The sequence below is a fragment of the Salvia splendens genome, chromosome 14 (genome assembly GCF_004379255.2).
Source record: "Salvia splendens isolate huo1 chromosome 14, SspV2, whole genome shotgun sequence".
Taxonomy (NCBI): Eukaryota; Viridiplantae; Streptophyta; class Magnoliopsida; order Lamiales; family Lamiaceae; genus Salvia; species Salvia splendens.
In genome coordinates, this window is record NC_056045.1 from 22,977,795 (window position 1) to 22,993,165 (window position 15,371).

The following is a 15,371-nucleotide window of genomic DNA, read 5'->3' on the forward strand; positions in this document are numbered from 1 at the left end:
GTTTGGTACCGTAAAATATTTGGATTTAGAATTGAATTACAATTCCTCACAATTTCGCAATTTGAATTCTATTTGAAAAGTAGAAAATTGTAATTTCAAATAGTAATAAAATTGGGCACATTTACACACAACACACACTACATAAATAATGCGCTTTCAACACTCACACTTCTTACCAATTACTATCGTTTTTACTAAATAAAAGGATTTAATTTCATATACCAAACAGATGCTAACGGAAGTTCATTATAAGAGTAATAGTACTAATTATTTGTTAGTACTCCATCCGTCCCTAAAGAGTATGAACCTTGAGTTCGACACGCGTTTTAATGCATTATTGGTAATTGGTAACGTAAGAGAGATAGATAGAGAAAGTTTTTTAAGTATTGTCAGAAGAGAATTAGTCCCACTTTATTAGAAAGAAAGAGTTTTCAAAATTGGAATGTTCATACTGTTTGGGAATGGACAAAAAAGGAAATGGTGCATACTCTTCATGGACGGAAGGAGTATTGTATATATCCTTATAATACTGAATCTGGTATGTGTCTATCAGTGGAAGTGTGGAACACAGGTAGAATGTTAACAACACACGATATAACTCACCTCGCATCGGTTAACTAAGTTAATGTTAGAGATTAAACGCGAGAGTTGATTCCAAGAAGTAGACAGTGTGACAAAGTTCAGCCACCTATCTATCGTTGAAGTGTACGAATTAGATAACAAGATCTTGGAGCTACAGCACGCAAGTAAGCAAAAATAAGCCATATACCTATATTCTTATTCCCTGTAGAGAGAGGCAATTGCAAGGCAAGCAATCAGTCATACTAATATATACAGAGTGATGAATCAGAGAGCATAGAGCTTGTTGCAAGCTTCCTCCGCGGCGGCGTCGGAGTCCGACATGACCGAGACCGACCACGACTGCGAGCGGCTATTCCTAGCCGACCTCCTAAGGTTGGAGGCCTCAATCCTATGCATCACCACCCAATAGCACAGCGTCCCCAGCGTGGTCGCCATGATCGAACTCCCTATCACCGTCACCCCCACCGCCAGCCACCTCTCCTCCTCCCCCACTACTATATAACACAGCGCCAGAAACGCCACCGACACGAACGTGCACGCCAGCCACATCAGCTTGTTTATCACCGCCATCATCTGCTTCTTCGCCCGCCTCTCCACCACAACCACCGACGTCTGCACCACCACCACCGCCAGCGATATGAACAGCGCCAGCGAGTCGAATATCAGGAATATCGCGAACTCCACGTTCGGCGCTATGTTCGCCTCCCCAAGCGACAGCCCGGGGGGCACCTTCTTCTCGTTGTCCGCGTACTGCCCCGGGAGGGTGAATATGGCCGCGAATGCCACCGTCGCGATCAGCACCGCCACCACAGTGGTGGAGGTGATGGCGTTGTTGAGTCCCTCCGACTGCATCTTCCCGAGGCGCTTCGCGATTCCGCGCACGCGCCTCCGCGTCTGGCGGGTGTGGTGGAGCTGGTCGTGGACCTCGTGCTTTATGTCGCTCACTGTTTGCTTCAGCTTCCGGGCCGCGGTGCTAGGCGGCGTGAGGGACTTGGCGCTCTTCACGCCCGATTGCTGGAGGAGGCTCACCACGCCCGAGTTCCCTGTTTTCTCGGCCGTGTCCAACGCCGTCTCCCCTGTTTTGTTTATGGCTTCCTTGTTTAGCTGTGTGTATTTCAGGAGAGCCTCCAGAATCTGGAGGTAAAACTCACTCACATTACATTAGTATGATATTGCTAATGTGACACAGCTTTTACAAATTATCTGATGTGGGAAAAGATTAATGAAAGAATTATGATACCTGTAGTCTAGCCTTTCTTGTAGCTATGTGCAATGCGGTGTTGCCCTTGGTATCCTGCACTGATAGGAGAGCAGAATCTGCGGAGATGAGTTGATCAACCACATCAGTGCTGGTGCCCTTGACAGCCATGTGAAGGGCCGTCTGCCCCTTCTTGTCTTGCCACTTTGCGATTCCGGCTTCTTTCCCTAGAATGGCCTTCACCACCTCGGTGTGGCCGTATCTTGCTGAAGAATGCAGTGCTGTTTTCCCATTGTTTCTTGCTATTGTAGCAAGACTGCTGTTACTCTCCAACACCAAATTCACCACCTCAACGTGCCCTTGAGCCGCCGCTGTATGCAACGCCGTCGTGTTCGATTGGTCCACCGTTGCCAGTAGTTGAGGATCCGCCTCCATCAGAACCTTCAACACTCCTGCAACAATTTATCAAATCTAGGAACCACACATTCTATTGAGCGTTAGGGTGCAAATCACATCTCACATCGAAAAATAAATAAATCAAAGTTGTAAGCCCATCCTAACTCCATCCGTATAACGCCTTTTAGGAAGTATCTCAAAAATTAATGCTTGGTGTGAATCTGTGCCCTCTAAATAACTGCTCTCAACCTCAGATATCAAGTGAGTCCAATTTTATAAAATTCAGATTTTCTACACTTATTTGGGGAAAGAAATCATAGCAAAAACCAATCATCATCAAAGACCAATTACAAAAAACTAGCAAAAAATGAAATTGGATGGTTACCTAATTTTCCCAATTTGGCAGCAATATGAAACGCATCAAAACCATTCTTGGCTTTCAAGGTAGCAAAGCCGGCATCATAGTACTTGATCATCTCCTCAACCAGCTCAACGTGGCCGCACTCCGCCGCCGCGTAGAGGGCGGTCTCACCGGACTGGTTCTGCTTCGACAGCAGCTCACTGAGCTCCTCCCCGTCGCCGCCGCAGCCATTGATGATCTCAACCACCACCTCCAGATTCCCCTCTCTCGCAGCGGAATGCAGAGCTGAATCATCCCTTTTCGCGGTTAGCTGCTTCTTTATCTGCTTCTGCGCCTTAGCTTCTTCCATCAAATTCAACAAAAACTCCCCCTTCTATTTTTGTCTTCTTGCGAAAACCAAGATCGAGATTTCAGCGTCGGCGGATGAAATTGCGGCGAGATTTGAGAAACCCCAGATCATGACTTGAGAAAAACATCATCTTGAAGCAAGAAATTCTGTTCACATTCTTACTTACAAGTGATAATCAGATCATATCTTTTCAACGCGGCTGCAGCTCTAAGTCAACACTCTTCAATCATTTTCCCTGTTGAAAAAACAAAGAAAAACTCTGCAGATTTTTGTCCTTCTGCGGCTGGGAACGATGAAGTCAAAGTAAAAGAAATCACAAAAAAACTCAACTCAATGATCCTATAATAGAATAAGGGGAGGGAAAAAAGACAGTTAAAGGAAACGGCGGATGATTAGTATTTCTGCAAAATCATCAACTGAAAATCGAAGAATTTATTCGGATAAGGTAGGTTTTGGGTAGAGAGAGAATGATTGAGAAATACTGCAAGAGAAGAGCTGAAGAGATGGACTGTTGAAGACTTGAAGTAAGAGAGCCAGAAAATGAGTGGCAACAAAAAACCAACACATGGGTTGATACTTGTTTGTTTTTCTGATGAGGCAAAAAATTAAAAATACAAATTTGCAACAGTATTATTCTTATTAGAAAAAGAAGAAAACCTTATCGCGTGGAATGTAAAAAAGAAGAGTAGATCAATCATTAGTTAATTAGCGACATGTGACCGCTTGCTTTACACGAGCAAAAGTTATTCCACGATACTCTCCATCTCCTCAAAGAATATACACTTTGAGATCAACAAGAATTTTAATGTAAAATTGATAAAGTAAGAAAGAGATAAACAGAAAAATTAAATAAAGTATTATTAGTGGAGAATGAGTCTCACCTCGAGAAAAGACTTTCTTAGAAATTCCATATTCTTGTGGGACATAATAAAAAGGAAAGAATGCATATTCTTAAAGGACGGAGTATAACCTTATTTACTGGTAAACAACGTAGTGACATTACTTGCGAACTTTTGTTCCATAACTTTTGAACTTTTTTTAATCATACTATCATTAGTACTCCGTTTGTTACACGATAGATGTTCCTACTTTGATATATAAATTTAATACTATCTCCGTTCTACAATAAGAGTCTATTTTTGTCATTTTAGTCCGTCTCATAATAAGAGTCCACTGTTATTTTTACTATAAATGGTAAGTAGACCTTACATTCCACTAACTCATTCTACACACATTTCATTATAAAACTAATATATAAAGTGGGACCCCTTACTTCACTAACTTTTTAACTCACTTTCCTTTACATTTCTTAAAATTTGTACCGAGTCAAATGTGGACTCTTAATATGGGACGGGGTAGTAATATTTAGTAAATTAAGTTGTAAAAAGTAAACCGCTAAAAAAATATAAAATTTGATAAATTCACATAAATCACACAAACTTGAAAAACTAGTCAATTGTTAAATTTATTTATTTAAAGGAAATTCACATTATTTTACAAATTTATATACATTGATTTTATTATAAAAATTACAGAATACTTATAAGATTAGGCAAAAGTATTTTGGCTTCCACATCATACATAATTTTTTCTCAAATCTAAATCAATGTCATAACTAAGAATTATATATCAAAATTATAATATAATTGAGTTATTTTTTAAAGTTGTGGGGCTGACAAAATTTGAAAATATATTAGTATTATTTTTATAGCAATTTGCCCATTGTAAAGTTAAATTAGAATCAAGTGAACAGACAAGATAATAAATTAGAAGAGAGAAGAAATAAAATATGAGAGAAAATAGTTAATTATCGTAAAAAAATATCACTATGTAGGCAAATTATAATTTAAATTAGAAATTATATAATGACAAAATCATCCAAACGAACTGGAGTCATGTGTCTGCTGTGAGATCTATCTTATATATAGTAGGACTATTTAATTTTTAATTTGTTTCATTTTTAGTAGTTTTTATATTTTCCATTATTGAAGACAAAATCAATTGTGAGGCGTTAATTTTCTATAGTTGCGTATGTGATTATTAGGAACTGATTAATTTTAAAACAAGTTAGTGGACATTATTTTTCCGTTTTGTTATGACGTTGAGCACAAAAACAGTAAGTCAAGGTCAAGCCCGCCTCTTCCAGTAAGGCGCCCCCCGCCCCTCGTGGGGGCGGGTCCCACCACTTATTAAATGTGCCCACTTTTTGACACTAGGTTTGTAGGTTAGTAAAAAAGTCGTCTCTTATGAGTAATGAATTATGACAGCTTTCTACTAATCTAATCTGCACTAACTTTTGTGGTGTCCATCACCATTCAGCAACCGTTCATACTACTCCCTCCGTTCCATAGTAGTTGGGGATTTCTTTTCGGCACGAAGATTAAGAAAGTAGAGAGATGAAGAAAGAATAAAGTAAGAGAGAGTAAAGTAAGTGAGAAGAAATGTGTTAACTTTTACTAAAAAGGAAATGACTCCACTACTATGGAACGTACCAAAATGGCAAAATGACTCCACTACTATGGAACGGAGGGAGTATCAATTTAGCCCCCCAACCATTGGCTGACCCGAATAGCCCGCTAAATTTATAGGATTAGGGCTGAAAATTAGGATTTAGCCTGCCAAATTTATATTAGAGTCAAACAAATAGCCCGCCAAATTTTCAGCCCCATAAAATTACAGCCCGATTAGCCCGCACCCGATTAACCCGCAACCCGTTAGGGCCAGACCCGAAAACCCGATGGGCTGGCCCGGAAACCCTATAAAATTTATATTGTTCTATTTGGTTGACTCTAATTCGACACTTTATTGATTATTTTATAATATAGATTACTGAAAAAATAACTTTCCATTTTATATATTAAATATATAAATTATATATTAAGTTTTTATTAATATAATAATAGATAAATGAATTAGAAACTTCAAATTCACTAAAAATATATATTTACATTTCTAAACATGCTTTAAAATTTCTTGATGTTTATGTTTTATTTTGCATAAATCTCAAATATTAGTATTTGATCATATTTATGTTTGAGTTTAAGCATATATCTCAAATTTATCATAATTAAATCTTTTACATTTTATAAATATAACTAATTTTCACAATTATTTATTGGATTGATCGCATGTTAATTTTATCGGTAGCAACCTGATTAACCCGATGGGCTAGCCCGAAACCCGAACTTTTAGGGTTAGGGATGAACTTTTATAACCTAAAAAAATACAACCCGATTGACCCGCAACCCGAATAGGATTGGCCCGAAACCCGGTGGGGTGGCCCGATTGACATCCCTACTTCATATCATGTTGTTGCTCTCATTATAATTTCAACATTCTTAAATTTATAAACTTTATATACACATCTTTAATTTTTTGTAATGTAAACACATAAATATTTTAATTGCATGACCATTTCATGCACAGTGCCTGACAAGCCGGCTGGGCAGGTACCACTTTGTTTTCTTGAAATAAATTAAAGTAAAAATTTAGTACTAGTAAGTTATTTTATGCATCTCATCAACTCTCTTCTTTGGCCTCAATGGAAGGGTCTATGACTATAGAAATATTATACGATAAGAAAAAATATTTATCTTTATTTAAAAATTTTCAAGTTCTCAAAAAGTATGAGGAACAAGTTGGTTCCTATTCAAGTGGAATAATAGGAGTGAACAAATTAAATGAAATTGCACCTGCTGCAATCCTTGATCAGTTTATTATATGTTACACCTTGCTGACATAAATTCCTCATTCAACCTAAGACGATAAGATAATATATATATGATCATTTTCCTATTTTTCTCTCTTGTCGCATGCTCAAATTTAATCCCAACAAAACCAGCCAGATTCATTGTTGAAGCAACATATGATTCACCGACGCGTTGAAATTTTTCTTCTAGAGAAGAATCAGAGAGTCCAGAACCAATGATCATGGGAATCAAATGACATAAATAGGATTAACTTCATCATCAGTTTCAGTGTGTTTGAATGAGCCTTAACCACTTGTTGAATACTGCTCTCTCTCTTCCTCTCTCTCCTTATCTTCCTCGACTTCAACACGTAGAATTCCAGCAATTGTGACAATGACAAGGATTGCAGCCCATCGATCCTTACCAACAATGATGTAAGATGAGGAGATAAAATTAGCCACTGTGGTGCTCAAACTCTGAGAACTAGTAAATCATCAGAAACCACAAATACAAGAGGGAAAAGCTAAAAGCACACGCAAGAAAGATCGTAAGTCTTTGCCGGAGACTATCTACCAATAGCCCAAGCCTATGGTTGGCACTAAACAGAAACAGAAAATGCCAGAAAAGAAGGGGTTACAGCCAATTTACCAGAGTGAATCCCCACTCGAAGGAGGATTCCACTTGCCCATCTCCTTAAGCGACTCCATGTGCCGAACTAGTCCCCCCGTGGCTCTGATACCACTGTAGGGATCAGCCCAGTCCGGATTCACTAATTACCGAGACCTCTTTGTTCTTGTACAAGTGAGCTCAGCCAAACTCTCAACCACACGGCTGATTTAATCAAGATTACAAGTTTGTTTACAAGTAATATAACCTAGCTATTACAAGTCTTGACAGAAACCCTAGCTAGCTCCTTGATTAATCCCAGCCTGCACACTTAAATAAACAAGTTTGTAATAATCGGCAAGATCCTTTCGGATCTAAGATATTACAACTAGAACAAACAAGAAACACAAAGAAATCCCAATAGATCACAGTGTTTGGCGCAGCCACCCGCCAACAGTTCAGATCTATTCAACCAGAGTCTAGATCCAAAGGAGCACCGTCGAATCCGACCAAAGATTCACCTCTCACCGTCGAGATCAACACTACACAACTCCTTCACACCGGATCTAGAACCAAATAACACAATCTCACACCAAATCCCTCACACATTGATATGGCTAATTTCATGCATAGGTCTAGGGGAAAAATTCGTGAATTTACAGGGTCTAACACTTGTTTTAAGCCAGGTGTGTAGAAGGAATCCGCCAGGTCCAGGAAGGGAAAACGGTAATCACACGCCCGAGGAAACTGGCGGATAAGTGAACAATGTGCGAAAAATTACTTGACGGAGGAAACCTCGGAGTTGAAGGGTAGAATAGAGATTTCTACGAAGACTCTAGAAGGTTATGTCTGCATCTATAAAAGGGAGAAGCATGCACGCTGGAGGGATCTTCTCGGTTGGAGGCTTCGCTAACAGCCTGTAGCTTAGTTCACTTTTCACACACTTGGGTTCTTTTCATGGGGAGATTCAGGGTGACGCACTTTGGGTTCACATCTAGCTTTTTCACGTTTTCGATTGGGTTGTAACACCGTCCTTCTGTGGGGCGAAGAAACAATTTAATTTCCGCTTTCGTACTTTGCTGATTTCGCCGAGCTTCGCTGTTCGAAGCTCGGACCTCTGGTTGTTTTTACCATTTATTCCGTATTTTATGCGAGTTTTATTTTCAGTTATGTCGATGATGTTGATTTCTGGTTTTGCTGCTATGATCTTCTGGAATTTGAGTTAGTTTACTTGTTTTGGATGCGTTTCGCAATTGTTTTCTGAATTTATGCAGGTTGTGGTTGGATCTGGGTGATCGGAGTCTGTTTGTTGATGAATCGGAGAGTTGAGTTCGCTGGTGTTGTGGAGATGTTTGTGATTGTTTGAATTCGGAGTTGATCGGAACAGATCTGTGAAAACCGGAGTTATAGAGTCGATTTTGTCTGTTGTTGGGTTCGGATCGCTTGGATCCGGAGTGGATTAAGCATCCGACATGAATCTGAGCAAGATTGATTAAATTTCATGCCTAGTTTATGTGTTTTCATTTCATTTCGTCTAGTTTACGCAGATCTGATGTATTTTCGGTTCATGGTACGTTTCCAGCATCCAAATCTTTATATTCTGTTCGAATCCAGATATATGCTCTTCTTTCTCCATTTGCGTGCTTGATTTATTTTCTCTCTCTTTTATTTGTAGTTTATGAGCAGAGGCTCAAGATCTACCTACTGGAGCAACTCATCTGGGTGGAAGCACGGCCAGTTTAACTGGCGGGTTAAGGATACAGTCTCTACTGTGACCACCAGATCAGGGTTCACCATGGGAGATCCGTTTCCGAGTGAATTTACTAGTGACGAATCTTGGACGTCGTCAGGACGCGAAGATCCAGAGTCACCACCCGAATCAGAAACAGAGTCAGAAACAGGGGAAGCAGAGGAAGTAGTCATGGCGCAAGTAGTAGATCCATATCCAGAGATCGGTTCGCTCACTGCCCATTTAGATGGAGAACCAGCTCAAGCAATAGTGATGAATCCACGCCAGAGGACTATTGAGATCAAGACAAACGTACTCGGCATCTTGCCAACGTTCTCTGGGCGTAGGAATGAGTGTCCGTATGAGTTCCTAAATGAATTCAGTAAGTTGTGTGGTATTCAGAAGAGGCCGAATGATGCAACAGAGGATGATTATCGCCTACGTGCAATTCCATTTACCTTGAAGGGGGAAGCTAATACGTGGTTATTGATGTTGCCCCCAAATTCTATCCGCACATGGAGGGACTTCAAGTTGGAATTCTTAGATTATTTCTATCCATCCAACAAGACGAATGCACTGAAAAAAGAAATACTAGAGTGTAAGCAGGATTACGATGAATCGTTGAGTCAGTATTGGTCGAGATTCAAGGGGTTGTTGGACGCATGCCCGAACCACCGAATGATAGAGGCAAAGACCTACTCTCTGTTTTACGAAGGGGCAACTCCTGAGTCAAAGGACTTAATGAATTCCTCGAGTGGAGGGAATTTCACAAGAAAAAGAGGAAGTGAGGCAAGAGAAATCTTGGGAAAGTTGATCGACGCTAAAAAAGCATACGATAACCCTAGGAATGCAGTGAGGAGAGGATCGGTGCATGCTGTAAGAGAGCAAGAAGATGACAAAGTAGAAGCAAGAATTGATAGGCTCGAGAAAGCTCTTTTGAACGCGATTGAAAAGACGATTCCACTGGCTTCACAAGGGAAGGAGAAATCTCCTGGTCCAGGAGATAATCAAATTCAACAATATTACGGGACCCAGGAAGGAGATTATCAGGCTCAGGTCAATGCAATGGGAAGTTGGAATCCCGATGGGAGCTGGAATCCAGGAAGACAGGGAGATGCGCCCTGGAGAAACCATCCAAATTTCAGATGGACTGACAATGAGCAGAATCAGCCGGCACCACAACAAAGTCAGCAATTTGCACCTCAGCCCGAAAGACAAGGTAACTAGTCAGGAAGGAATCAAGAGGGGCAGGGCAGCTGAATCAATCGGAACCAAGGAGACCACTCGAGCTGGGGAAACAGAAATCAGAACAGTCAAGGGAACTCTTATGTACCACCGCACCAAAGGAATTTTAAGAACAATTATCAGGGTCAAGGAAATCAATACAACAACTCTTCAGGAGGTCAAGGAAACGCTCGTCAGGGTCAAGTGAGTGGACCGACTCTGAGCATAGGGCCAGGGCCCAGTCAGCCATCGAAATCACCAAAGAGTATCGATGATATGGTGCACGATCTCGTCAGTTCTCAGCAGCATATGCAAAACAACCTGCAATCGAACAATGACGTAGTGCACAAGCTTCAAGATGCTCAACAGGAGCAAAAGGCAGCAATGGATATGCTGGCCAAGCAGTTATCCCAGATAGCCACTTCTTTGAGTGATATGAGGGGAAATGAAGGGAAGATTCCCACCTCCGTAAGGCCACCGGATAGAGCGAATATAAGTCAGATTACCTTGAGATCCGGGAAAGGATATGATGGGCCAGTGGTAAGAACGAAAGAAGCGACAAGCCCCAAGGAAGGCAAGGACAAGGATACAATTCCTAGGCCTAGGAACGTGGAGGGAGGAACTTCCTAGGTCAAGGATGACCTTAAGACAGGGGATTTGGAGAAACCCTTGCCAAGGTCAGCTGAGCCTTTTTTCCTCGATCCAGAGCCGGAGTTGGAGAACGAGGCAGTAAGGGAGGAAACTGGAGAATTCTTAGCTGAAAGCTCTACAGGAGCAGGGAAGCGACTGAAGCCTTTCCCAAGCCGGGGGGAAGCCAAGAAGAAGAAGAAGGAAGAACCGGTGGACTTCATGGATATTTTTGGGAAATTGGAGATTAATCTACCATTTATACTGGCCTTGAAATTGCCGGTGTTTAGCAAGTTCATCAAGGAATTTATAGCTGGGAAGGCTAGACCCAGTGGGAAAATTTTGATAGGCGAGAACGTCTCTGCAGTGATTCAAAAGCGGAGGATGCCTTCGAAATGCAATGATCCAGGTATGTTTACCTTATCCATCTCTATTGGTGATGTAAAAATCGAGCATGCTATGTGCAATTTAGGTGCATCCATAAATGTGTTTCCACTGTCTATATACAAGAAGTTAGTAGGGGTAGGCATGGTGGACACGAAAGTTGTGATCCAATTGGCAGACAGGCCATGCATTTGTCCTGAAGGAGTGCTTGAGAATGTAATAGTAAAGGTACATGACTTCTTGTACCCAGCTGATTTCCATGTGATTAGAATGAGTGATAATGAATCTGCAGAGTCTGGCGGAGTACTTTTAGGGAGACCCTTCCTGCGTACCGCCAAGACTATCATTGATGTTTTTGATGATACCATCTGCCTTGATTATAATGGGGAGAAATATACATTCAGCCTAGATGAATCAATGAAAAAACCTCTTGACGTCGAAAATTTGCATGCTATAGATGTTATTAACTCCTTGGTCCAGGAATACCTTGAGACAGAATTAATGCGGGAACAGATCGAGAATTCCGAGATGAGTCATGCCATTGATAGAGAAGTAGCTAGTTGGTGTCAAGCAATGAACACGAGTGAGTTATCAGATGATGAGCTAGCTGAAGCGATTCTGGAATTCTGTGCGAACCCGAAGCTAGCTAGATCAAGGAAGGCACATTATGTGGCGAGCATGGACAGTTCTACTGAGTCTAAGAAGGGAATCGCAACAGAGTCGACAGAGAAAATCCCTTGCCCCAGGAAAAAGATGTCCTCAAGAAAGAATTGAAAACGCTTCCACCTGGGCTCAAGTATGCGTATCTGGAGGAGAATGAAAATTTCTCGGTAATTATTAACAGCAGCTTGACCGAGGGACAAGAAGAGAAATTGCTGAATGTGATCCGGAGACACAAGAAGGCCATTGGGTGGACACTCTCTGACTTGGTTGGAATCAGTCCAGATATGTGCATGCATCACATTCATCTAGAAGAAGGAGCAAAAGCCTGCAGGGACCCGCAACGCAAGTTGAATCCGAACATGATGGAAGAAGTGCTGAAGGAAGTATTGAAGCTGCTATCCCTAGGAATCATATATTCCATACCAGACAGTGAATGGGTTAGTCCAGTACATATGGTACCAAAGAAGTCAGGAATACAGGTGGTTAAGAATGATAAAAATGAGTTGGTCCCCACTCGACTTGTTACTGGGTGGAGGATGTGTATTGACTACCGGAAGCTGAATGAGGCTACTAAGAAGGATCACTTCTCGTTACCTTTCATTGACCAGATGTTGGAGAGGTTGGCGGGCAAGCAATATTTCTGCTTCCTGGATGGATATAGTGGGTATTTTCAAGTCTATGTGGATCCCGAGGACCAGGAGAAGACAACTTTCATGTGTCCCTTTGGAACGTATGCTTGCCGTTTGGTCTGTGCAATGCGCCAGGCACCGTTCAGCGGTGTATGATGAGTATCTTCTCGGATCTCCTGGAGGATTGCATCGAGATTTTTATGGTTGACTTCACTGTGTACGGGAATTCATTTGACTCGTGTTTGGCAAGTTTGGATGTAGTGCTGAGGAGGTGTCAGGAGAAGCACAATGCCACTTTATGGTCCCCGAGGGAATTGTCCTAGGGCATGTGGTATCAGAAAGAGGCATACATGTAGATCAAGAAAAAATCGATGTTATCTCAAAACCGCCTTACCCAACGAATCAGAAAGAGGTGAGAGGATTCCTAGGGCATGCGGGATTTTATAGGAGGTTTATAAAGGATTTTGCGAGAATTGCTCAACCACACACTCACTTATTGCATAACGATGTGGAGTTTGTTTTCGATGAGGAGTGCAAAAAAGCTTTTCAGTTGTTGAAGGATAGGTTAGTTTCTGCTCCCATTATTAGAGCGCCCGACTGGAATCTACCCTTTGAGATCATGTGCGACGCAAGCGACTACGCCGTGGGAGCGGTGCTAGGTCAAAGAGTTGATGAGAAAAGCTACGTGATTTTTTATGCATCCAAGACACTGAATCAAGCTCAGAAGAATTATGACACCACTGAAAAGGAGATGCTGGCTGTTGTATACTCATTCGAGAAGTTTGCCCGTACTTGCTGGGGTCGAAGGTGATCGTTTTCACAGACCACGCGGCTATTAAGTACCTGCTGGCGAAGAAGGAGTCCAAACCAAGATTAATACGTTGGGTGTTAATTTTACAAGAATTTGATTGGGAGGTCAAGGATAAGAAAGGAACTGAGAACAAGGTGGCTGACCACTTGAGTCGTATTTTTCAAGGGGAGACCGAGGAAGCAATTCCAGATACATCCCCGAGGAACATCTGTACTATTTAGGAGAACTTCCTAGACCCGTCAATTGGGAAAAGATCATTGACTCAACTTTATTTTACCCAAATAATACCCGCAAGTGTACGGGGTTATCGTAGCAAATAGCAAGCAAGAGTATATCGTATCCCACAGAGACAATTAAGTGTAAACCTAAGTACCACGAACAAACTTCAACTACTATCCAGACAATCAGGAATTTTGGTTTTGAAACTAACAACTAATGAAAACATGTAAATGCAAAGATTAAAATAGAACACTTAAACAAGAAAGCAAGGAAGCAAGTTGTGTAAGATGATGGAGAAATATGCAGAATTCAAGGATCCGATGCACAACTCATAGCCTAACCCAATTAAAACCAATTTACCATTTAAAGTCTCTAGAATTGTTGAATCAATCACAAAGGTAGATTAAACCCCCTCCCGAAGTGAGAAATCTGTAGATTAGGTGTAATAAGTGAAGTCCCCTTCTAAATCTTAGACCTAACTCCCAAATATTTGATTAGATTAAAGATCTCACTCATAATCTCAACTCTCCCGAGTTTTATTGAATTAAGGTGTGAATTATTCTTCTTTCAAGATTAATTAATTCATCTCCCGATTACTCTAAGAAATCCTAACACTCCCAATTGGTGATCAAGCAATTGATAGGAAAAAGCACAAGAATAATTCAAACAATTACAAGAGCAAGATAAAAACGAACTTAATTGGATTAAAACTATGAATCAATGCATCTTCACCAAGAATTCCACATAAAGGGTTTAGCTACTCATGTTCAAAGTAGAAAACAAACAAAAACTAAATAAAACAATAGAATTCATGATACGGATTACAATTGGCGGAGGAATCGAAGCTTGAATCTTCAATCTTCTTCCAAGAGTTCTTGATAGAGAGAGAGTGTGTGTTTTTGCGGCTTGTAGAGAATGATTTTTCGTTGCCCTAGCTTCTCTCTTTTATTTTTCCTTCAAAAAAATCACGTTTGGGCTAAAAATCGTCAGTCAGACGGACCCGGCCGGGTGGAATTATTGCACATAAAATCCACCCGGTCGGGTAGAAGTCTCTGGAATCTTTATGAACAAAATTGGCCACCCGGCCGGGTGGAATTATTGCACATAAAATTCACCCGGCCGGGTATCTCTCGGTAGTCCGCGCGGCTTTCGTAGATCGGTCATATCTCTCTCATCCGAACTCCGATTGGGGCGTGTGAGGTACCCACGCGAAGCTCTTTCGATGATGAAGACAATGGTACTCTCAAAATAGGATTTGGACCCCATCTTGATAGGAAGATTAACGTTTGAAGTAGACCCCAGTCACGGCTTGGCTCATTTTGACCCTTTTTTACCTATTTTAACTTCACACACTGGATAAACTCATCAAATCACCTTTGTAGTGAAATATGGACGTAAACTCAAGTAATATGCATTTAAACACCAATTATCATCACGTTTAACTCCCAATAAAACAGTTAAAATACGAGTTTATCAATCATGGCGTTAACAGATCCAGGAGATTCTGAGAGAGGAAAATGTCGTCTAAACGATGAGCCATGGTTCGCAGACTTGGCAAACTACTTGGTCACTGGAGAGGTGCCCAGTTCGCAGGAAATTTCCCGGGCCCAGAGGATGAAGCTCAAAAGTGAGGCCAAGTATTATTTCTGGGACGACCCGTATTTGTGGAAAATGGGAGCTGACCAAGTGATTAGAAGATGCATACCAGAATGGGAACAAAGGGATGTGCTGAACCATTGCCATGCCCTAGCTTGTGGAGGTCACTTTGGACCTAGGAAGACTGCAAGGAAGGTGTTAGATAGTGGTTTTTACTGGCCTACATTGCATAAGGATGCTTTCGAGTTTTGTCAGAACTGTGAGAGGTGTCAACAGACAGGGGGAATCTACAGGAGGGACGAAATGCC

The 15,371-nt window shown here is 41.2% G+C and overlaps 1 protein-coding gene across 1 annotated transcript; it reads right to left on the reverse strand.

The window, feature by feature from the left end:
* Positions 1–628: 628 nt before the first annotated feature.
* On the reverse strand, positions 629–3,477 carry LOC121765429 (ankyrin repeat-containing protein At5g02620-like). Its single transcript, XM_042161584.1, has 3 exons — positions 2,562–3,477; positions 1,823–2,232; positions 629–1,716 (listed from the first exon to the last, which is right to left on the reverse strand). The coding sequence occupies exons 1-3, from the start codon at positions 2,884–2,886 to the stop codon at positions 847–849; spliced, it is 1,605 nt and encodes a 534-aa protein (XP_042017518.1). The 5' UTR covers positions 2,887–3,477; the 3' UTR covers positions 629–846.
* Positions 3,478–15,371: the final 11,894 nt, after the last annotated feature.

Excerpts from the sequence above, each read along its gene's own strand:
- LOC121765429 (XM_042161584.1), bottom strand. The coding sequence starts at position 2,886 with ATGGAAGAAGCTAAGGCGCAGAAGCAGATAAAGAAGCAGCTAACCGCG. Across the intron at positions 2,233-2,561 it reads TGCCAAATTGGGAAAATTAG|GAGTGTTGAAGGTTCTGATG; the intron begins GTAACCATCCAA and ends AAATTGTTGCAG. Across the intron at positions 1,717-1,822 it reads CAAGAAAGGCTAGACTACAG|ATTCTGGAGGCTCTCCTGAA; the intron begins GTATCATAATTC and ends TTTTACCTCCAG.